The 22,946-nt window shown below is 41.2% G+C and overlaps 2 protein-coding genes across 2 annotated transcripts in view; one reads left to right on the forward strand and one right to left on the reverse strand.

Annotated features, from left to right (window-relative positions):
• LOC116851145 overlaps nucleotides 1–3,702 on the forward strand; it is a 12,620-nt gene extending 8,918 nt beyond the window's left edge. Inside the window, exon 3 of the mRNA XM_032830261.1 lies at nucleotides 1,984–3,702. Coding sequence (XP_032686152.1) covers nucleotides 1,984–2,133 — 150 coding nt within the window. The 3' untranslated portion in view covers nucleotides 2,134–3,702. The remainder of the gene's footprint in view (nucleotides 1–1,983) is intronic.
• Nucleotides 3,703–22,946, reverse strand: part of LOC116851186 (mothers against decapentaplegic homolog 3-like) — a 19,670-nt gene continuing 426 nt past the window's right edge. The window contains exons 2-7 of the mRNA XM_032830354.1: nucleotides 15,782–15,899; nucleotides 13,272–13,480; nucleotides 12,570–12,796; nucleotides 11,917–12,140; nucleotides 11,081–11,394; nucleotides 3,703–10,880 (exon numbers count right to left, since the gene is read on the reverse strand). Coding sequence (XP_032686245.1) covers nucleotides 10,612–10,880; nucleotides 11,081–11,394; nucleotides 11,917–12,140; nucleotides 12,570–12,796; nucleotides 13,272–13,480; nucleotides 15,782–15,899 — 1,361 coding nt within the window. The 3' untranslated portion in view covers nucleotides 3,703–10,611. The remainder of the gene's footprint in view (nucleotides 10,881–11,080; nucleotides 11,395–11,916; nucleotides 12,141–12,569; nucleotides 12,797–13,271; nucleotides 13,481–15,781; nucleotides 15,900–22,946) is intronic.

Consider the following 22,946-nt stretch of genomic DNA (forward strand, 5'->3'; position numbering starts at 1 on the left):
ATTTTTTCAACTTTCGCATACACACTGGGTGGTTGTTATCCATGGCAATTTTTACAAATAGCTGTATCTTTTAAGATATTTATGCTAAAATTCTGAAAAAATTCATGGATTAACTTAAATGTTTATAGAAAGTATTTACATACTTTTGGTATTAAAATTTAAGAAATTTCATATTAAAAAAAAACTATATTTCGCAATTTAAAACAAAGTGAGTTTTTACAAAAAAATTTGTAACTTGTAATTTTTATTATTTTTGAGTAAAAACTTAGCATTTTATTATTAAAATGTTTATCTTTAAGGAAAAAATTTTCTCATAAATCATCTCTGGAAAAAGTATTTTGAATATCAAAGTTCCATTTCGTCTGGCAGAGGGCTGCCAGAAGCTAACTAACGCTTATTTTGCTAGCAGAGTGGAATCAAAGTTTGTTAAGACCCTAAATTACAATTAGATGGCGACACTAGTTCCATTTATTACGGTACTTAAAAGATACAGAGCTAAATTTTAGTTATGGGAGGTAACCACCCAGTATGTATACGAAGAGTTAATATGCACGTTCGTCTTCTTTAATTAATAACTGAACATTTGCATGATCTTGCAAAATACACGAAAAAAAAGGTTTGGTTGAATTAACCAAATATCTGATCGAATATGAATGATCCAGAAATTCCGATTGAAGTAACCCGAATTCTGTTTAAGTCAACCAAACATCTTGTTAATTTAAACAGAATTCGGGTTACTTCAATCGGAATTTCTGGAACGTTCATATTCGACCAGATACTTGGTTAATTCAACCAAACCTTTTTCTCCGTATAGTACAAGACTTTTTTGTTCAGTTCGATCTAATGTACAAGCAGACATCATTACCAAGCAGAGCTCACCTACCGTATCGCGCGTGATCACTCATTAATCTTCTTTGATGAATTACTGAAAATTTTATGTGATTGTGAGACAACAAAGAAATTTTTTGTTCGATAAGCTCCACTTGTACATCGCGACACTGCTAACAAATTGTCGGATATCCTGTACACATATATTCAGGATTAAGTAGGTCTGGGAATTGGTACTTTTAATCTTAACCGATAGAATTGCAAACAAGCAATTTATTACTGTATAATTTACCATCCAACAAAAACACTAATATTTCTTAGTTGTAGTGTAAATTTACATGTTTCGTATCACGTGGCTCACGTGGCTGATTCATGCTGAGCTCGTTCAGGCTCTTAAATTTTAACTCTGAAATCAAAATATAACGATGAAGTATTTTCATGATTATTACGAGACATTATTTTACGGATAAAATGAAGCTTAATAATACGACATCGTAGTTCAACATGATTGCACGCGATACAGATAAATTGTGTAAAATTATAAAGAGGGACATATTAATCAAAGTTTGGTAGAAGTTATCCTTGATCTTGAATTTGTGCCTCCATTTCTGTTGGATACAACCGATATAAATAACTCCTCTCTTCTTTCCTATTCGCTTTAAACTTTTTTTTGTGTAATCCAATACATTTACCGCGATATTAATAATTACCCGTCGCCATCTAGTAGGCAGAACTTATCGATTCCTTCTCTGCACGAGTGTTTAGAATTTATAAATATTTCCTGGCTCTGCGATGTAAGCTATTTGCGTGACTCAGTCCAACATATTATAGTTGTCCAAACTATATATATTATACAAACAGAGATGCGCAAATCGTTGAACGTAAATATGTAGACCTATAAGTGTGAGAAGGACGTAATACATACGTGAGATTATTGGTCTGTTCTTTTCAGCTGCACTGCTGAACTGGTGCAATAAGTTAAAGTGAGACAAGTATATATTTTCTCACTCTAACTTATTGCAGTTCAGCAGTGCAACTGAAAAAAACAGACCATATGACAACAAAAGGAGCGATGTAGGAAGACAGAGGGGGCTAAAAATATTCCCAGAGAGTATTATCGAGACACTCCCCTGATGCAATTGTTTGCGCTTGCAGGTAGCCGCTCCAACTTTCTACCGCAGGACTGCCGTGGACCGCAGCGCGACCAGATCTGCAATTTTCCTCGCGACCCTCGGCTTGTCCATGAGCATTTTCTCGTTGAAGCAGATGCAGTCCTCGTCGGGCCGTCGTCTGCAGCGCGTTTAGAGATCGCGATTGCGACCGCAATTATACGAGCGACAAACAAAATCACTTCAGCTCGGTCAAAATTCGACAAATCCCTCGGCCATCCGCACAATATATCTTGCGCGACAATGTCATCCTAAACTACGCTGTAGTTTCGAATGTCAGCGACAATGCCGACGAGATTCCGAGGAGAAACAATTTAGCATAAGAGACAGTAAGCAATATGATATCTTGAATTTGGCGATTCCAGGAGAGCAAAGTGCAGTTCTGTGTTTAGGAATATCGCATGGAAGAAGCGTGTGTGCTCTTCTCCTGACGCGAATGGCGGATTCTCGGATGTTCCCGGGGTTCATCGTGTCCCCGATTTGTAGGCGCGTGCACAAGACTTCACGCTTTAGCCACATTGAATTCAGCACTTGGTACAGACGAGGGTAAAGCGGGCGCGAGTGGCAGCGCCCGGCGCGGCTGGAGATCTACACGTGCGCTTCTTCGACTGAAGCGCCAACAGGTCTGATTTCTTGTAGCACCATTCTAGTCTTGGAAGCGTAAGTCGAGAATTTCTGCAATGCAGTTTCTACGAAAAGATGCAGCCTTGTGATCTATGTCATTTCACGATTCGAAAAGAGCTTTCATCGATGAGCACATAAGTTATTCTTTTTCCTCGATACATTGAAACAAGAGATCAGTTTTTTTTTTTAAGTAATCAAAGTGGTAAGGAAAAAGAAACTGAAACGTTCTTGGCTAGTTTGTACAATTAATTAATTAATTAAATTCTTTGGTTATGGTCGCAATAGTTGGAATATCAACTCTTTGAACAATGCTCAATTCTCTTTCAAAATTTTCATTATATCGCATTGATGACACGCGCGTCTCGATGTGTTGCACTGTCCTTGACATAAGTTAGATATTTCTCCTTTTATTGTAACTGAGTCAAGCACAGTTATTTCATAACGTAAAAAGTATTTGATTGATAAATTAACAAGGTTCACGTGTGAAAGTTCTTCTCGAAGAGATGGCAGACTGCGAACAGGCTCGTGCAAAAGAAACTCGTCGAACGGAAGTATCTGCGATACACACTAGCAAAAGTTATAACCTTAGGTAGAATTCAGTCGTAACGTAAAGTAAAGCTCATCACTCGGATATCGTCGATAACGTTCGCCTTTTCCACCATTGGTAAATGTCGCGCCGACCTGATGTTGTTAGAGCTTAACGCAAAAGCGCTATGTCGATTGTAAACTGTATTTGCGTTACCGTAGTCGCTCACAAAAAGAAAGATTCTCACAATACACACAAACGTGTTATCGCGCGAGGCTTGATTCAAATCTTCGACTTCTCCTTTCAGTATCATTTCCGCTCTCCTGCTTGTCCTGCATCTTTAACGTGTAAGAAAAAAAATCTGTTCTAAATTTCTCGCGAATCGATACTGTCCATAATCTTAGAGACGATAGAACCCATCGCAACGTAATTGCTGCGCGATGAGTGAACCCCGTCGTCATTGTACAAGTCTATACTTCGTATGATTGTATTATGATTGTCATCGGAGCGTTCTTGAAATTGATAACTGTTTCGAATAAAAATGTTAAAATTCTATCAGCCGGGACTTATCTTTATTAAGATAAGAAAGATTCTACAAATACCTTATTCACGTTAATAAATGCTAGACTTATGCTTACAATTAGATCTTGCAAGGAAAGGAGTTGCGAAGAAACGCAAGATACTATTAGAGGAAAGTAATCGTTGTAACACCATATCATTAAAAAGGAAACAACGGGACATTCTCTCTCTTTCTCTCTCTCTTTCTCTCTCTCTCTCTCTCTCTATCTTTTTCTTTTAGTCTTAACGTATACATTTATTTATAATTATTATACAGTCTCAGACTCGATATTCCGTTTCCTAATGTCTCTCGTTTATTTTCTTTCACTCATTCTCTCTCTCTCTCACTTTCATTCTCTTTCACTCTCGTCTCTCATATTCTCATAAAATATCACGTCCGTGCGCGTGAAAATGCGAATTTTTTTTTTTAAGCCAGTTTCTGCCGAATATAAATGATATAGGACGATTCTTTTCGTACATGTCCACTATATAAATCGTCTCTGTTCATTTCCACGGCACGAACGCGACCGCCCATACGCAAGAGAAATATATATATATATATGTATATTTATATATATTTTTTATTTATTTATATAAGTAGTTTATAGAATTAAAAACCGTGATCGTCGGGCCGCTCGATTCGAAACTTCGGAGTCGTACGTGCATCAAGTACAATGATATATTACACAGCCGCCTGACACACACACGCATACACACCACACACACACACACGCACACACTCTCGAGCAGTCGATCAATCCCTGCGAGAGAAAAATGCGAATCAAAGAGAATCGTGCGATTCGCGTGGGATTCTGATTCTTCTTTGCGAGTAAAGTCATAGAAAATTCATTGGAAATCCCTACAACATACTTAAATATAAAGGAGAGAACATTCTCTCTCTCTCTCTCTCTCTCTCTCTCTCTCTCTCTCTCTCTCCTCTATTCCACAATGGACACTTAATCACAACGCTTGTACATCGCGCAGAAGGATCAGAATCCCGAGATTTCGGAGACTAGAAACTCGATTGAGAGTGCAACTCGATCGTACTCGCCGATCGATTCTCTTCGACTCGCCGATCAATCGCGAACGGGAGCGGCCTGTAAAAACAAACCAAAGAAGAAAAAGAAGGCAGAGAGAACTCGACCGCGCCCGATGCTGTATCACGAGTGCCTGCAATCGCCCGAGGGGGAAAGAGTAGTCACTTAAACGAAACTTTGGCAAACGACCCTCGACACTTTGGCAGACGGAACGAAAGGTTTGCTTCATATCTCCGAAATTTCTCACGATATCGCGCCTATTGTGTTGTAACACCGTAACCCCTTTATTCGTCGCACCGCGGGAACCGCAAGATCGTTGAAACGGTTAACAAGCGCGAACGAGAGCGTAAGGTTGTTTCCTTCCACAGCTATCACAGTTGTCCCCCTTGAACGGCACCCTCGACGCGCCCGGCACCGTGCAAGCGATTTCGCCGACCTACAATATCACGCGAATAATTGATATGTCACGACACAAGAAACTTTGTCGTCGGACCCGTCACCTCTCGGCCGCGAAGCATGAGAGAATCTCCGTGCGAAAAGTTACCGAACAACTCTGAGCGATCTTGCACGTCGATGTAATATTATGTGTCGCGAAACTGTGTGCACTGAGAAAAAGATATTCGAAAATTTATTTCTTGGATGATATTTTTTTTCTAATTCCAGAGAATTTTAATTCCAGTGGATATTTCACCGAGCCTTCAGCCATCTCCGAGGATATTTACAGCTATGTGGCTTACTTCTTGGATGTGAAGTTTTTTAGTTAATCCAAATAAATTCCCTGTGTAAAGAGAATGTATACACGTATATCAAATATATATATATATATATATATATATATATATATATATATATATATATGCATCTGTGTGTATACACGTTGAAAGTTCAAATATTCATATTTAGAAAAACAAAAAAATATTAGAATATTCAGAGTTGAATTTATTTGCGGGATATAAAGTTTACTCACAGACTCTGTTTTCCATGAAGATCAAATTTTCAAGTATTTTCTCTCAGTGTGATACAATGATACCAAGCGACGTGGATACGTGTCGCTTCAGGACGGGAATCCTTCGAAGGGAATATGGTGGGCAGAAGAGCGTTTCGCGGGAAAAGACACGGAGCGTGCTCTCCTCTGTGTCTGTATTGGTTCCTTAATAATATTCTAATGGCAGTCTGCAGGGAGGTAAAAACTGTTCGTAAGCAAAGTTGACAGTCACACGCGTGACATCGTTTCCACGATATTCGCGAGGTTACGAGGTCGCAAACTGGGTCGATGGACTCCCCCGAGAGGATGCGGGGTGCACTGTGAGAAGAAAATATCCAAGAAATAAGAAATATTTATATTCGCGATTGATAACATATTTACTTGCACTAATAAAAGTACCGGTGCCTGGACGCTAACAACACCGATACTCAACTCTGGACATCCTTATTATTTTTGTCTTTAAATACGTCTTTAAAATAGTACTTCTACCTAACATCTTTTCACGTTGGAAAAAGAATCTCTTCCAAATGAGAAAATATATATTTTCCTAAAATACCTTTTTGCTTTTGATGAAAGTAATCGTTTATTTGAACAGAACAGTTTTGATTCAAGTAAATATTCAAGTAAAAATACGTGCTTATCGAATATTTTTTTATTTATTGAATATTTTTCTCGCAGCGTACGCGTGCAACATGTGTGTACGTATGTTCACGTGCATTGTGTCTTTTTCTTTCTTATCTTCGCGTGAGAAGGGAGACGACGTTCGCCGCGATTAGGTATCAGCTGCTGTTACTGCTGCCACCGACTCGAGCTGCCCAACGATTGAGATATGTTGGGCTTTCGCAGAACGCACTGATGTCTCGATCATCCTCTCGTATAAAAAGACAAATCGATCGCGCGCGCACAACAATGTAAGAAAATAAACTTTCAACTCCCCGCGCTTCATATACAATCGTGCCGAATAGGTAATACCGCCTCTCTCTCTCTCTCTCTCTCTCCTCCTTTTTCTCCTCCACCCCCTCCTCTATCTTCTCCTCTCCGCTTTTACCGTTGCCGACCTAATGAAATGCAGACTTCATCGTGTCGGTTAAAATGTTCCCCGCGAAAGCCCAGCACGCTTACCTAAGGAATTAAGCTATAAGAGTGGCGGTACAATCTGGATAATTATTTCCTCATTCCTCTCTTTATCCTCCTCCTCCTCCTCCACCTCGTCCCTTTAACCACTGTATGCTTTCGAGTTCCTTTCTGCCCTCCTTCCATCTCACTCTACTGTCAGAATCCCTTTCCTTCCCTCGCGTACATATAAATTCTCGCTGGAGCGCGACAGGCAGGACTGGACAGTACGTTTAGTTTTCTTTTTTTTCCAGTATTACACGTGCATACTCGCGACATAAATATCTACGATACAAAATACTCTCGTCTTCTTTTCCTTCTCTCTCTTTCTCTTTTTGTTTTTCTTTGTTCGTATCTTGTATATCAGAGTCCGATCCTTTAAAAAGTACGTATGTATTTTGTACCACATTTTCTCAACGATGCGTCTCGCGTTTGATATTCGGCATACTTCATCACGGCGTTGTATCTCGTGATTCACACCCGAAATACATCCTCTTTTTTACAGTTTTCTCTGTCGCCCGGCCTAGGGAAAGGGGACGTAGATAACGTAACAATGATTTCTTATCTTCTCCGCTTTCTAACACCTCGCAATTCTCATCTTCCACTCGTTGAATCTCACTCGACCGGCATTCAAGTCTCTCGCATCGTCGTCGTCCGTGCAACGTTACGGATCGTCAGCGCGCTCGTCTCCTCGATCGTCATTAGCGAGACGTCGATGACCCACGACAACAAAGTCACGCGAAATCGGGAGAATCGAAAGAGCGAACTCTTCCCTTACGTGCGCCGCCACGCAGAAGAAGGCTTCGTCGCGCATTTCGTGGAAAGAAAAAAGAAAAGGATTGCCGTGATCTCTCCTCGTGGCATTCCGCGCGTCTCTCGAGCTCGAATCGGTAAACGAAATGCGAGGGGAAACGCGGAAAGAAACGTGAGGCTCGAAAAACAACTTTTATTGTTATCTCTGCATTATTGGATCTCTCTCTCTCCGAAGGAGATGATCGTTTCCGAACGGTATCTTCATCCCACGACAATTTTTATTCGTGACGTTTCATATTTCTCACATCGAAGATTACAATGCGCCAGAATCCACCGATAAGAGTCTCGCATAAGATATTCCCGCACCGCGATGCAGTGCCTTTTAGGTAATTAATATATTATAATATATACACACATATGTATATATATATATATACACGGAAAAGAATGCTGTTGTATCAATAGGAATTACCGACATCATCGTAATTGGAATAAATCTTCTCGAATCACCAACAATACCATTGAAATTAATACTCGAGACATCGAAGGACGTGATGTATTTGTGTCAATCATATTGCTGGTTGAATCAAGAAGGTTTACCCCAATTACGGTGACGTTGGCAACTTCCGTTGACACAACAGCCCTTTTTTCCGTGTACATATTCTCTGTTTCTCTTGAAAATTATGAATAGCGTTTCGTGAATAGCGTTAAGCGGCAACGTTCCAGCGTATAGGGCGACGCTGATTGACATTTTTGTGTGCTTACGTGACAAAAAAAAATATATATATATAATAATGACACAACGAGAGCGATCACCAGGTTGGCGCAACTTTTCGCTTTCCAGACTCTAGGATCTTTGCAGTCACAAGTCGTCGCCGTGACACCTCTCGTCCAACCAATAATAATTCTAAACTGACCGATCTCGTTTCTTCCCGTTTACGGCGACAACACAGCTGGCCGGGAACGTCTTCCTGCCGATGATTCCGTCGCGGGGCACCATCAAGAGTTAGACGCGACAGACGCAGACCTGCTCGCATCGAACATCGTTAACACTCGGCCAGATTGTCGAGTCCGCTGCTGTCCTCCGACACACTCTGCTTCAGCTTTCTCTGACTGATCGTGTAGAGCCAACGTCCGCGGTCTCAGCTGACTTTGGCACATCGTGGTCGAGCAGCCGCGACAGAACGGCGTGTCCCTCTGCCTCGTTGTCGTCGTTGTCATCGTCGTTCACAGTTTCCGAGCGATTCCCGGGATGTAAGTCCTTCCTGTCGTTTGCCAGGAAATACAGCTCGCCGTGCCGCACTGAAGCGCCGGGATATTAAAGCCCCCGGCTAATTAAATAAAACACGAGTCAGCGTCGAGATTCCGTCTCTTCGGGGCTGGAATGCTCCCGTCGATAGACACTCACTCCACGTGCCGATCCAAGAACGAACTACGTTTCAGATAATCCTTGGTAATTTTGTCGAAGCAGTGAAAAAAGGGCAAGAAGAGTCGGAAGAATAATTTAAGTACCTCGCGTACCTGCTACCGTCGAGAAGCAAGATAGAAGTTAACTCGATTCTGAAGTAAAAGAGAGCAAAAATTGTAAAAGGGAGTAAGAAAAAAGAAACCAACGTAATAGAAATTAAATATATCGTAAGAGAAATTTGCATGCACATATACTATATATATATATATATATATATATAAACTTTATATTTCTAATAACATCTCTATATCTGTTATTAAAAAAAATATATATGTATATAACCGAGTAAATAGCGTACTAAAACGCACTAAAACTGTCACAAGCGTCGTTAGATGTACACAGCCAAAATAACTTTTGTATATTAATGCAATTGTCGACTAACTAAAAAAAAAACATCCTCAAAATACGGTAAAAGAAAAAAGAATAAAATAAAAGTAAAACCGCGCTACAACCGTCTAGAGAATTGGAAGATCTTATGCGACACGACGGAGTGTATACACTCTTCTCACCGGTGTGAACGCTATTGTAATCCCCTTCAACGAATTTCGTAGAACGACATATACATGTGTGTTCACATACGTGTGTAACGTATGTACGCGTTATGTGGTGTCTGCATGTATACGCGGATATAGAATATTCAAGTGGTGAGCCCCACCACAGCAGATTCTAGTCCAAGCGAACATACATAACAGATTATGTATTAATGTATATTATCTCGTAAAGTCTGTGGTAGCGTATACTGGTACACGACTGTAGTTGTGTGTCTGCCTTAACAAACGATAAAAATATGTAAAAGTGTGAGCTCTCTGTAGCGTGCGATATATATATATATATATATATATATATATATATATATATATATATATATCTCACTTGCTCTGTTTCTTATAAATCGACTAAACTCGAATTAATCACCCTGGATATATCTTGTACGCCAATTGCAGTGTATATGCGCGATTACAAGCCGCGTCCAGCAAGGTCTTTCTGCGACCCTTGCATCTTTATATCTCCCGATCACATCGATCCACAGTATAGGACAGACTCTCTCTCTCTTTCTCTCTCTCTTTCCTTCTGTATATGTATATTTACTATGATATTTATCGTCGTAAGAGCGAGCAAGCGAGTGAGTGGGTCGTCGTTTCGATTTTGCATTTCCCCTTCCCAGTCACATTCACACGCCCTCTCACGATCGCAGTTCCCGGTTCCCGGTCGGGCACGCGACTGCACGACGTCCGGAGTGAAGCCACCGCGCGATTTCGGCGCAGAGAATTCGGTGTCGTTGTGCTTGAGCGACGCCAATTTACCGGTCTGGCTCTATCACTCTCTCTTTTTCTCTCGATCAGGCCTCGAAGAGCGTGAGATCATGCGTCTCTTGTTCGCGTGTCATTATAGTTCGTTCGAGGAAATCTGATCAAGCTTTCACGTACCGTGACGAAGGGACGAACCGATCGACGACGACAACGACAACAACGACGACGACGACGACGAGGACAGCGCACGAAGGGCATTCACGTGTTCTCTCACAAACGGGTGGAGGATGACGCAAAGGCTTAGGACATCGAGGAACAGGGTAGGCGGGGCGAGCCCATCTGCGTGAGTACCCTGTCAAGCCACTGCAGCGGCCCGTTTAAATGCAGCTCGATCCAACAGGGGGTCGAGGTGACGGTCTGCCGGCGGTATTCCGCGCCCCAGCCCTTCACGAAGCTCATACGAATCGTGCACATACGCGTCAGTTGGTACACCGCCTCGAAACCCTGCGACACCGACTGCGAGAGCAACGCCGCGAACTCCTGGTTGTTGAAGATCTTCAGATTGCATCCTGCAACAAACAGACAAAGGGATAACTTTTCAAGAAGGGCGAACTTGACGTTCCTCGAGAAGACAAATGCTCGTCGGTGAGAACTCGTCAGAGAGAAGCTGACACCTGCGTGAGAGCGCAGCTGTTCTCTTCCTCTCCTTCACCTACCATCAGTACTACCACGGCTTCTGACGAGCCAGGAATGAAGGTTATTGCCTTACCTGGCGGTATCTTGCACACCGTGGCCGGGTGCCAACCGTAACGTTGATTGCAATTGGGACTCTGTACGAAGATGCTCGAGTCGGACAGACACTCCGCGAACACCTCGCCGCCGATGTAGTATAGTCTAACGCCTTTACCGATGTGTCGCCTGGTCTGCTCGACCACCGTGTTGCGGTTCACGTTGGACAGCAAGCCGAGGCAGAAGCGCTCGGAGTTGCTGGGATCGGTGAAGCCGTCCACGGTGATGCTCGGCTGCGACGCGTGAAACGTCTCGCCCACCCTCGTGTTCAGCTCGTAGTAACTAATCGAACACCTGAGCGAGACAGAGGGTGATATCGTGAGCGCGCGATTCGGTAGCCACGTGGACTCGACAATTCAGGGAACGTGCGGTTGCAGCCCTTATGGAAATTCATCCATCTAATTCCCGGCCGTTGGTATCGCGATATTAATTCGAAGACCTGGTCGTATCACGCGTCGATGGAGTTAATTCGCTTTATGGAGAAAGGATCCAACTGTTCTGCTCACGCGTTCTACGAGCCGAAACATACTTCCGTGTCTTGCTTCTGCTCATGCAACGTATTCGATCGATCGTTTAAGCCCCAAACAACCCCGTTATCTTCATTGCGCGTCATGATTTCATTACGAAAAGCGGGGACTCTCGCGATCGAAGGTGGAAGGCGCGGCCGCACCACCAGCGACGGGCAACCGTCAGGCGGATAAAATATGCAACAGCACGTTCTCACGTTGCCGCGCGTGTAGTTCGGGAAGGCGCGATATATACGACATGCATCATCCGTTAAGGTGCAACAGATTGATGTGTCCCGGCCCCACTCACCAAAACGCGGGCTCGCAATACATAACCGGCTGCGCGTCCACAGGACTGGGCGACAGGCGCGACAGAGACATGTTGTCGTTATGGTCCATGTTGTCGCCGTCCTCGCTGATGTATCCTGGCGGCGGCGTATCCGCTGGAGGATCCATGGATCCCGGCGCGGGATGAGGCGAGCCCTGCACGCTTCCCAGACTCCCGACACTCGCTGGACTCGTCGCCTGCATGCTCTGCAAACAGAAATACAATGCGCGTCGTCATTGTCACGAATCTAACGGCGTATCTGATAGCCATAAATCGCCGGCGACGCCCGCGTTGCCGCTGTCTAATCAGCTTTAATTATCAATTATCCAGCCTCCGCAGACGACGGTTTTAACTGGATTGTTAATAGAGGATGAAAATCGGGCCGAACGTGCCGTAACTGGCGTAACGAAGCCTTCACTGTGAACGAATTAATCCGAGAGATTACGCCGCTGTCAATCGATGGAGCGACGAGAGTTTACACTCTGTACGGCGAATAATGTTGTCTGCAATAAATAAAGCGATCAGGATAATCAGTAACTAACGTAAAATCAATAAAGTACAGGCGTCCTCGTAAGGAAATGGGTCAGCACATCGAGAAGAAGCCGATAAAACTCGCGGCTTGTTGAGTCACCCACCTGCATTCCTTGGTACGGATTATTTGGTTGCTGCTGTTGTTGCTGTTGCTGCTGCTGCTGTTGCGGGGACTGCTGTATGCCTTGCTGATTGTGGTGCTGGTGATTGAGCGTCGCGTGGAAGCTCGTGTTCTCCGGCACGCTGACGCTAAGCTCCTCGAGAGAGGTGTTGTAGAGGACGGCCTCGTCCCCGGCTAGGTTGTGCCGCGGCACGAGAATGGCCGGCAGAACTGCAAAGTTTCGTGCGCCGATATAATAGTCACGCGATCTAGTCTAGCGGCTGCCCGCCATGCCTACAGTTGTAACGGCCGATTAACGGCCGTCCCGCGAAAGAGCGACCCGTAATTCGAACAAACTGAATACACCGACATGCCCCGATCGTCGGGGTAGAAGCGTTCGTTTCCATCGCGGCGACGCCGAGGAGAAGGGCCGGAGGAGAAGGTGAGAGCGGTAGTAATAGTCTCGCTGGGACTCCCCGGTCGCTTCCACGGGCGACTTAAGAGACCACTAAACATCGCCGTAAAGCTCGCATAAACGACACCGAGCTGCGGGGCAAAATTTATCGCTGGATTTGCCCAGACTGAACACCGCGACGTGAATTTACTTCGAAGGAAAACGCGGAGAATGACGAGAACGACGGTATTATCACACAGGCATACGACGGATTCGTTATCCTCCTCCACCACCTGTTCGTCTGTGGCTTACCTGGCGGTTGGATTCGTTGATAATGATAAGGGTTCACGCAGACCTCGTCGCGCTTCTGCGTGAAAGCGTACTCGCAGTGCTCGATCGCCCTCAGCTCGTGATGCGACTGAAGATCCGGCCAGCGCCAAAGTCGGCAGTAAATCACGTGCGGCAGACCCTTGCCGCGAACACCCTGGACACCGTTGTCACCGACACCGCCCGGGCTAGGCCTGCAAATGCAAACGGAGATCGCATAGTTATGATATATCCTGAGAAAGGCAGCCGAGCTAGTTCCTCAGAACACGTGTGAACAGAACGACGCAATTCCGTCGTTCAGTGATTTCTCTCGGATGTCCTCGAAGGGATCTTTGAGATTTTATGCATACGAAAATGCACCGCCGACTTATTCGTCGCGCGTGTCTAATGCTAAATCCGTGGTAGTCTAATTTTGAATTTTATACTCGTCTCGTACGCGAGAGGATCGCGCGCGGTCTCGATAAAGGATCAGATTAAAGCGGCAGCACGTTTAGCGTCAAATACGATGGGAAATAGCGGAGATCCCCGTCTATCCTTTTGTAGTTCGCTGCTGTTGCGCAATTTTCATCGGCAATTTTAAGGCTTTACTTTTAAACTATCTTGTACTGTCAAGATTCAGCCTCCGCTCTTGAGAAGAGTGCTGCACTGAGAGAAAAAATAGTTGGAATAACTATAATCTCACTATATTTTATAGTTCGTTTTGGCCTCAAACATATATTTATAGTTCATCTAAACATGAAGATATAGTAGAATGAACACAGATTTATAGTCACCATCTTATCACTCTATATATATGGTAAAGCACCTGTTGGGAATATAGTTACATGTACCTATATTTGCCAAATATTCCAATTGTATTGACTAAAATAGTTAATTTCTCTTACCATTCAATATTTGCCACCTTACCATATTTTTTATTTCAAATAATTATAATTCTTGGTAAAAATTTTACACGGGTCAGTTATACTATACTTATATTGTAAATATTACAAATATTATGGTAACATTTACTATAAAAATTATATTCCTAACTATAATATTTCTACTATGTCATTATAGTTCCAAATATTATACATTTTTCTCTCAGTGTGGGTACCGACATAATGTAGCTTCGTAATTTATACTGTTTAATTATATCTATTTAATTATATGGAACTGCAAATGCTCATACAGAGTGAAAATACAAATGAACGGCGGAGTACCTCATGTTTAAAAAAAAAATGAAAAAATTCTTTATCTACTAATCTTTGAACTTGGTTAGATTGGCGTGCAAATATATGGATATTTAATTGAAATGCGAGTGAGTTTGAAACGATTTTAATGTACTAAGTACGGGGAGTTATATAAAGAAAATTATATTAGAATGAATTCGTAAATATTGCGTGAGTGAAACAAGGCAGAAAAGCAAGATTTAGGACGCCAAATCTTTGAGAAGATCAAAGAGAAACGGTTCTCTCTCTCTCCCTCTCTCCCTTTCTCTCTCTCTCTCTCTCTCTCTGTTCCTGCTGGCTTCCCTTCTTTCCTCCCTCCCTTCTTCCCTTACTTCCGTCGGAAACGCCGACGAAATGTGCATAGGAAATAATTTCCGATTGTGCATAGGAAATAATTATGGCATCATAAGAAACGGATAATTAGAGTAGTGTAGGTAATGCAGGCAAGCTTAAATTATGGTAATGCAGAGGAAACTGTCGATAGAGGAAATGTATGTCTCTCTTTCTCATAAATTGAAGGGTAGATCTTCCGCTTTCGTCTTCTCTTTCGGCAAGGCGCATAAATACGGCAAACGTGATGATGAATACAGGCAGAGAACGTCGCATCTTTCAACGCAGAACTCAAGCTACCAGCAACTACCGGCCGTGATTGGCGACACCTGCTGACATTCGATCCTGAGCTAACGATCTCGGCGAGCGGCTTTATGCCGCGAATCGAATTAACTGCCGGCGAGAACGTAACCGATGCGTAACTCGCGATGCGTGCTGATGGTGTCGCGAGGAGACCGATTATATCAGTTCAACTGCGATTGGAGAACCGGCACCTCTCCGTTTCTCTCTTTCCTGTCGTCTCCGCTCAATCTCCGGCTCAACTCTCCCTTTCTCTCGCTCTCCGTGCTTATTACATATTTAACCGCGGACATCGATAATGAAAAAAAGCAGCGCTGAAATATTAAGATCACGTTATTACGAAGCCGCTCGTGCCCGGACGCGATGCGATTCCGCGACTACATCGTCGTCGTCGTCATCGTCATAGTCGCCTTCGTCTTTTACTGCACGAGCTCTTGCCGGAGGAGAGCCTTCGCGCAAGCTCTCCGTCTATTTAATCCCCGCGATTGTCCTCATCTCATGCGTCTCTCTACGTTCTCTCTATTCAGGGCTGGGTTTACCGTTACGGGAGCCACGGGGAATAATACGGTGCGCGTCGCGTAATCCGCTGGCATCCGTCAGTATCGGGAAATCCACGTATTATTTTTATATCGCAAAAATAAGCCGCGATACCACCTCCTCCTCCTCCCGTCGTCTTTCACGATCTTCGTGGATTGATCGATCGAGGCTCTCGTGATCGCGCAATGACAATTCTTCTTCCTCTTCTGTAGCAATGATCTGGAACGGGGTGTTCCTTGAATCAATCAAGGTTAAGGAATAAAACCACTTTAGCGTCCGAAAATTAAGCGTATTTTTGAGAATTTTTTGTGGGTAAACAAAGAAATGAATCGAAAATCCGTTTGGATGACTTTATTGTACATGTTTTAAAATGTGTATTTAAATTTTTATGTTAACATATATTACAAAATGGCGGTGCTAGAGCCTTGTCAACATGAGCGTGTTTTCCTAGCGTCGCCACTTTGTAATATATGTTAATAAAATTTTAAATACACACTTTAAAACATGTACAATAAAGCCTGCCAAACTAATTTTCGATACATTTCTTTGTTTGCCTACAAAAAATTCCCCAAAAATACGCTTAATTTTCGGACGCTGAAGTGGTTTTACCCCTTAAACGCAATTGCATTTGAATCTCACACGGAAAAGAAAAGAAAAGTAGCTAACGTAGCAAATTTGCTACAGATGGCTAACTAAACATGATTTACTGCCAGCTACTTTTTTTATTATAGGAGCAGATTTTCTTGTTATCATAGCAAGGAAATTGACTCCAGCAAAGAAAAAGTTGCTAATACAGCAAATTATGTTTAGTCGTCCATATGTAGCAGATCTTTTTTCCGTGTAGAAACGGGCATGAGAAGCTTGAGCCTCTTGACTCCCCCGGCTCCGCCCGCACCGTCTGTCGCGGGTCTGTCTGTGTCGCGCGCGCACCGGAAGTGACGGGTTGTTTACGAAGAAAGAGAATCCGCGCTGGAATTCACCGAGTAAGATGGCTCCCCCGGCGGGCTCGCGAATTTCGCGAACGGCGAGTAAATCGTGCACTCCCCCGCCCCACGTTTGCCCGCGGAGAATAAAAGCGTCAGACAGCTCCGTAATAGTCCACCATTCGGCTTGTCGGTATTATCCGCCGCGTCGTCGATTCCGTACGTTGAACACGGAAAAAAGAGATTTGCTAATATACGGACAACTAAAAATATTAACTGCAGGAGCAAATTTTCTTGCTTTCATAGCAAAGTTATTTTGTTGTGATAGCTAAAAGATTTGCTAATATATATATATATATATATATATATATATATATATATATATATATATATAACTTTATTATAAAAGCAAGAAAATTTGCTTCTGCAAGTTAATATTTTTAGTTGTCCATATATTAGCAAACCTTTTTTTCCGTGCATCAGTACCTTAAGGGTGACAATGTAATCAATGCTGCGTGATAATTTAGAAATGCGAAAGAGAGAAAGATAGCTCCAGTAAGCTAGAAATCATTAATATAACATTACTACAATGATATTCTGTAATACTGTCAAATATATAATGTTTAATATTGTATCGAACATCATTATAAACATACTTGGACCGCGATTTGGAAGTTTCAATAATATTGAAATAGGGTTGTCATAACGTTTTAATCGAAATCAGAAATATTTTTAAGATGTTGCATTGATCTCAAACAAATGTTAAAGTAACATTTGAAAAATATATTTTTTGTAATGTTTTTGAGACGTTTAAACAACATTCAGAAAAATCATATTACAAAAACATGTGAAAAATATAAATACAATATTATTAAAAAATGTCCAAACAATGCACACGAAGTCAACGTTTCTAAACGTTAATTTAATGTTCCTTGCTTACTGGGAGAGCCTTCGTCGAACATTCAACATCGGTACGCAAAGATTATCGATTACCGACCATCGATTATTGATTATCGACTATCGATTACCCCACATCTGAGACGTCGAGATCTCTCGATCTCAACGCGTCTGTGAATTCGCTTGTGACAAGGCATGTCTTTTTTCGCGCCTTGATAAATCTGATAAACTGAAATTAGAACTCTACCCAGTAAGCAAGGAATCTTAAATTAATGTTTAGAAACGTTGACTTCATGTGCATTGTTTGGACATTTTTTAATAATATTGCATTTATATTTTTCACATCTTATTTTGTGATGTGATTTTTCTGAATGTTGTTTAAACGTTTTAAAAAAATAAATTTTTTGAATGTTACATTAATATTTATTTGAGATCAATGCAACATCTTAAAAATATTTCTGCCGATTAAAATGTTATGATAACCTTATTTCAACATTATTGAAACTTCCAAGTCGCGGTCAAAGTATGTTCATAATGATGTTTGATACAATATTAAACATTACATATATGACAATATTACAGGTTCTTTAATATCATTGTAGCAACGTTATATTAATGATTTTTTGCTTACTGGGTGTACAGCTAGTTTCATCATTTAATCAAGTGACATTGTGGAATATCGCCTGCTCTAGCAATATTAAGGCTTAATTGGTCCTTTCGACGTTTTATCAGAAGTGTGAACATCACAATTTGAATTAGATTCAAACTAGCATACACTGAGAGGAAAAACAATGGTCGATCTAATCAAAATTAGTTATATTTGGCCTCAACTATATTTTTCGGTTGTTCTAACGTGAAAATGATGCACAGAGAAAACGGTATAATTAGTCACACATTCACACGTCAGTCTGATTGTATCAACCGAATTCAATATTGAATCTGTAATAATAATATGCACATATAAGATTATTCACTAACATTGTAACAGAATTTTGATAAAAATTTCTTAATCATAATTGACAGAATTATTTCTCTATATGATTATAGTTAAAATATCAAACATTATTTCTTTCAGTGTACATACCAACTGCCGATCATTGCGTCATCTCATAATGTACTTTTAACTAGTCACAGGGACTATTACTAACAAACAATATATTCGATTGCGAGAGATAACCTAAGGACGATACATGTCGGCTCGAACAGCGAATACATTTTAATGTATATACGCGCACAAGCGGGAAAAGTTACCGGGACATTACGTGTCCGGGATATAAGTCTGAACGGTACAAATGGAGGTAATGACAGGTTGCGGCGCGGTTGCGGAGGAGACCACGCTCTCGAAGCGGATAATCACAGTGTTCTTCTGCCATGGAATTAAACGGTATTTAATTGCAAAATTTTCCCGCGCGAGCGTCCGAGATTGCCATTCGCTCGCTCGTTTGTTTCACTCGACCGGGGTAAATTCGCGAAATCCGGCTAACAAAATGAACACTACCGACATAACCAGAGCGATTTTGAGTCACACCTATCCTTTTCCTTTCAGTTTTTCATGAGAAAAATGTGGTAATATTTTTCTCTGTGTTTCTTCTTACAAAAGAGCAACCTAAACCCTTTGATTTTGATACACTTTTGTGAGTATGTAGAGTAAATCAATAAGATGTATATATCAGTACATCAGTGGAATAACGGTATATTCCATTTGTTTATCGCTATTTAACCCATTAACACTCAAATGTGCTTAAATTTTACGTTGATTTGCGCCATTTATTTTATTACGGAAATGAGGTCTGTTGTTTATAAAGAGTTCCTATTGTTTTACTATGTAATTACTATGTAAATTACTATATAATTTTGCAATATTGACCCTAAAACATTTTTGGATAACCAAATATAAACGAAAATTCGAATTAAACGCTTCAAATCGACCGCCATGTTTGTTGAAAAAAATACCCAAGGCATATTTTTTAAGTTAAAGTGTCGGGAACACGTTTTAGACATTTTCCCGAGCGATACTAACATGTTTTTATGGATAAAATAGCAGAAGAAAAAATTAGCCTTAAAAACATGCATTTTTAAAATTTTATTTAACAAAAATTTTGCATAAACTGCGATTTTTTTTAAATTTTCTCAACGCTATTCGATAGAGCGACATCAAAATTGGTAGGAATGGTACTCTTTATAAACAATAGACCTCATTTTCGTAGTAAAATAAATAGCTCAAATCAACGTAAATTTTCAGCACATTTGGGGCTAAAAGTATGATTTACATTTTCAAAGTAAAAAGGACGACTTTTTCGTATATTACTCTTAAATTAAAGAGATAGAAAAAAATGTTTCGAATAAAAGTTTAATGGTAAGTTAAGTGCTGTAAATTGACACAAATATAAATAAAACAAATTTACCATTAAACTTTTATTCGAAAAATTTTTTATCTCTTTTAATTTAAGAGTAATACACGAAAAAGTGGAATCGTCCTTTTTACTTTGAGAGTGTAAATCGTACCTTTAAATAGCGATAAGGCACAAATGGAATATATTCATGTTATGTCATTCAGGTTATTCATGTACTGATCGACTCTACATATTCACAAAAGTGTGTTAAAAGCAGAGAGTTCGGGATCGCGATGTTCCCTTGTTAATCCGCCTATTCTAAAGAGTGCCAAAGCTAGAAGAAACGTTCTCTCATAACCTATATAGAGGAAAATGAATGTTACCTCGTTTTTCCTCTTAGAAGACTGAATAGAATATGTGCGAATCAAAATCGCTCTGTTCGTGTCGGTATTGTAAGTAGCGACAAAGTAATGCGGCGCGCTCGGTGAACCAGTCTGCTGGTTCTGTAACTTCTAATGACACTGTCGTTAAGAGTTACAGAAGCAATAGGCGGGATTCGCAAGCATCACAAAGCGGAAAATTCGCGGACACTCCGTACATGAGGTCGCCAAAGTAGGTGAGGAAGAATCGTCTGAGAGATTACGCTTACAAAATCTGCGATAAGGCTGGATGTGTAACGTTTCCGTCGATGCATATGCAATGCACGAGGCACGTTACGACAGCCTTGAGCTCGTCTCGCATTTATTTGCGTGAGGCTAACGTCGCCTCTCGATCGTTCTTTCTTTCTCTGTCTGTCTCTGTCTCTTTTACGCGCGCGCGCGTTTTTCATTGCCTTCGCGTTTACTCACAATTACGCTCTTGCATGACATGGCACTTCGTTATGTAATAATTTAGAGACGCTGGCGCACGCGCGAGCTTCACGCACTGCCTTCTTGACCGATCGCTTCTTCGCGTCTTACTCGTCGATACAATCGCGGCAAATCAATGGACTTGTGCGCCAAATTCTTTCGCGAGGCGAAGTGAACGACAGTCTCTCGCAGATTTCGGCGCGAGGATTTATGGCTCTGAAAACTGAAGGCAAGGGCCTTCGCGTGCCCTTGTCCTTCTTAAGGCAAAAAATGAGTCGAAAAAAAGAAGAAAATTTCATAGAAAGACTGCAAACACGGTTGAGGGTTAAGGAGCTCGTCATTAAACCGCTTGGCCGACTCGACGATATAATAGTGCTATTTCTTCGCTATCAAATCTGGCTACAACCAGTCTAACCGCGATTTAATCGCCGACGAGATCGATACACTTTATTTTCGAGTCCATCAACAGAAAAACGCATGACTATAAATAGAGAGTTTTTACCGCTCTGCGTATCTACGCTCCTACAGATTACCAATTCGTCATCCGTCGCCCGTGACAATCGCGAGACGGTGGCTACGTTCAACAGAGAACGCTGCTTCGCAACTGCTGTAAAATTCGCGAATCTGATTGGCACATGCTCCTCTAGATTAGTCCGAGATTAAGGGCATACAGCAATCAGATGCACAAATTTTTTTACAACAGTTGCGAGGCAGCTTTCTCTGCTGAGTATCGATCCTGTATCTTCCTCCCATCGTGAACTCGTAAAAAGTGAAAAGTTCGAAATTTTCACGTTTCCATTACTCGAGAAATTACATGATCGTTAACCCCTTGACTGTGTGGCGAAAATGAGACTTCCGTATCACAAGTGTTTGAAAAAGTTTTTTTACATTTTCGCTACGATTTTAGTATTAAGGTTTTCAAGATCGCTGAATCCAAATGTAATATCAGAATTTCAAAATTCAAAATCGCGGATCCAATATAGCGAATCAAAATTAAAAAAAAATACGTCGACAATCATCCGCGCGCTATTTCCGACAGGAAATCGGGAATCGTCATAACAATCCAACTATTTTTTCAAAATTTTATTCACCGTATTGAATCCGTTATTTTGAATTTTAAAATTCAGATATCACATTTGTATTCAGCAATATACATTTGTATTGACCTCAAAAACCTTAGTACAATCATTTTTATAAAAATCCAATTATTTTTCCAACTTTTGATCCGCCATATTGGATCTGCCATTTTGAATTTTGAAATTCAGATATCATATTTGTATTTAGCGATCTCGAAAACTTTAGTACAATTATTTTTATAAAAATCCAATTATTTTTCCAACTTTTGATCCGCCATATTGGATCTGCCATTTTGAATTTTAAAATTCAGATATCATATTTGTATTTAGCGATCTCGAAAACCTTAGTACAATTATTTTTATAAAAATCCAATTATTTTTCCAACTTTTGATCCGCCATATTGGATCTGCCATTTTGAATTTTAAAATTCAGATATCATATTTGTATTTAGCGATCTCGAAAACCTTAGTACAATTATTTTTATAAAAATCCAATTATTTTTCCAACTTTTGATCCGCCATATTGGATCTGCCATTTTGAATTTTAAAATTCAGATATCATATTTGTATTTAGCGATCTCGAAAACCTTAGTACAATTATTTTTATAAAAATCCAATTATTTTTCCAACTTTTGATCCGCCATATTGGATCTGCCATTTTGAATTTTAAAATTCAGATATCATATTTGTATTTAGCGATCTCGAAAACCTTAGTACAATTATTTTTATAAAAATCCAATTATTTTTCCAACTTTTGATCCGCCATATTGGATCTGCCATTTTGAATTTGAAGATTCTGATATTATATTCGGATTCAGAGACTTCAAAAACTGTAAGATACCAAGCTTCATACAAATCGCAAAAGGATAAATCGGTTTTTTTAAAGATGTATATTACACATACTCTCTCTCTCTCTCTCTCTCTCTCTCTCTCTCTCTCTCTCTCTCTCTCTCTCTTCCTCTCTGTTTCTCTCTCGCCCACTTTGTCTCACTGTTCGTCTTTCCGCGGCTCTCGCATACCGCGCGTCTGTCTTTCGTTGTCCGTCCCTCTCTCTTTCGGCGTTCCTGACTCAAATCCGCGGACGGTACTCCGGGATTTCAACAGTTGCGATAACTACCTGGATTTCTCTTGTACGGCACTGACGGCTCAATCGTTTCATTGTAATTACTTGCTCGTTAGTGCGGCGCCGGTGTACGCGAGCGCGC

Source organism: Odontomachus brunneus, unplaced genomic scaffold (genome assembly GCF_010583005.1).
Source record: "Odontomachus brunneus isolate Ranch 3 - 2012 unplaced genomic scaffold, Obru_v1 Obru_scaffold_167, whole genome shotgun sequence".
Taxonomy (NCBI): Eukaryota; Metazoa; Arthropoda; class Insecta; order Hymenoptera; family Formicidae; genus Odontomachus; species Odontomachus brunneus.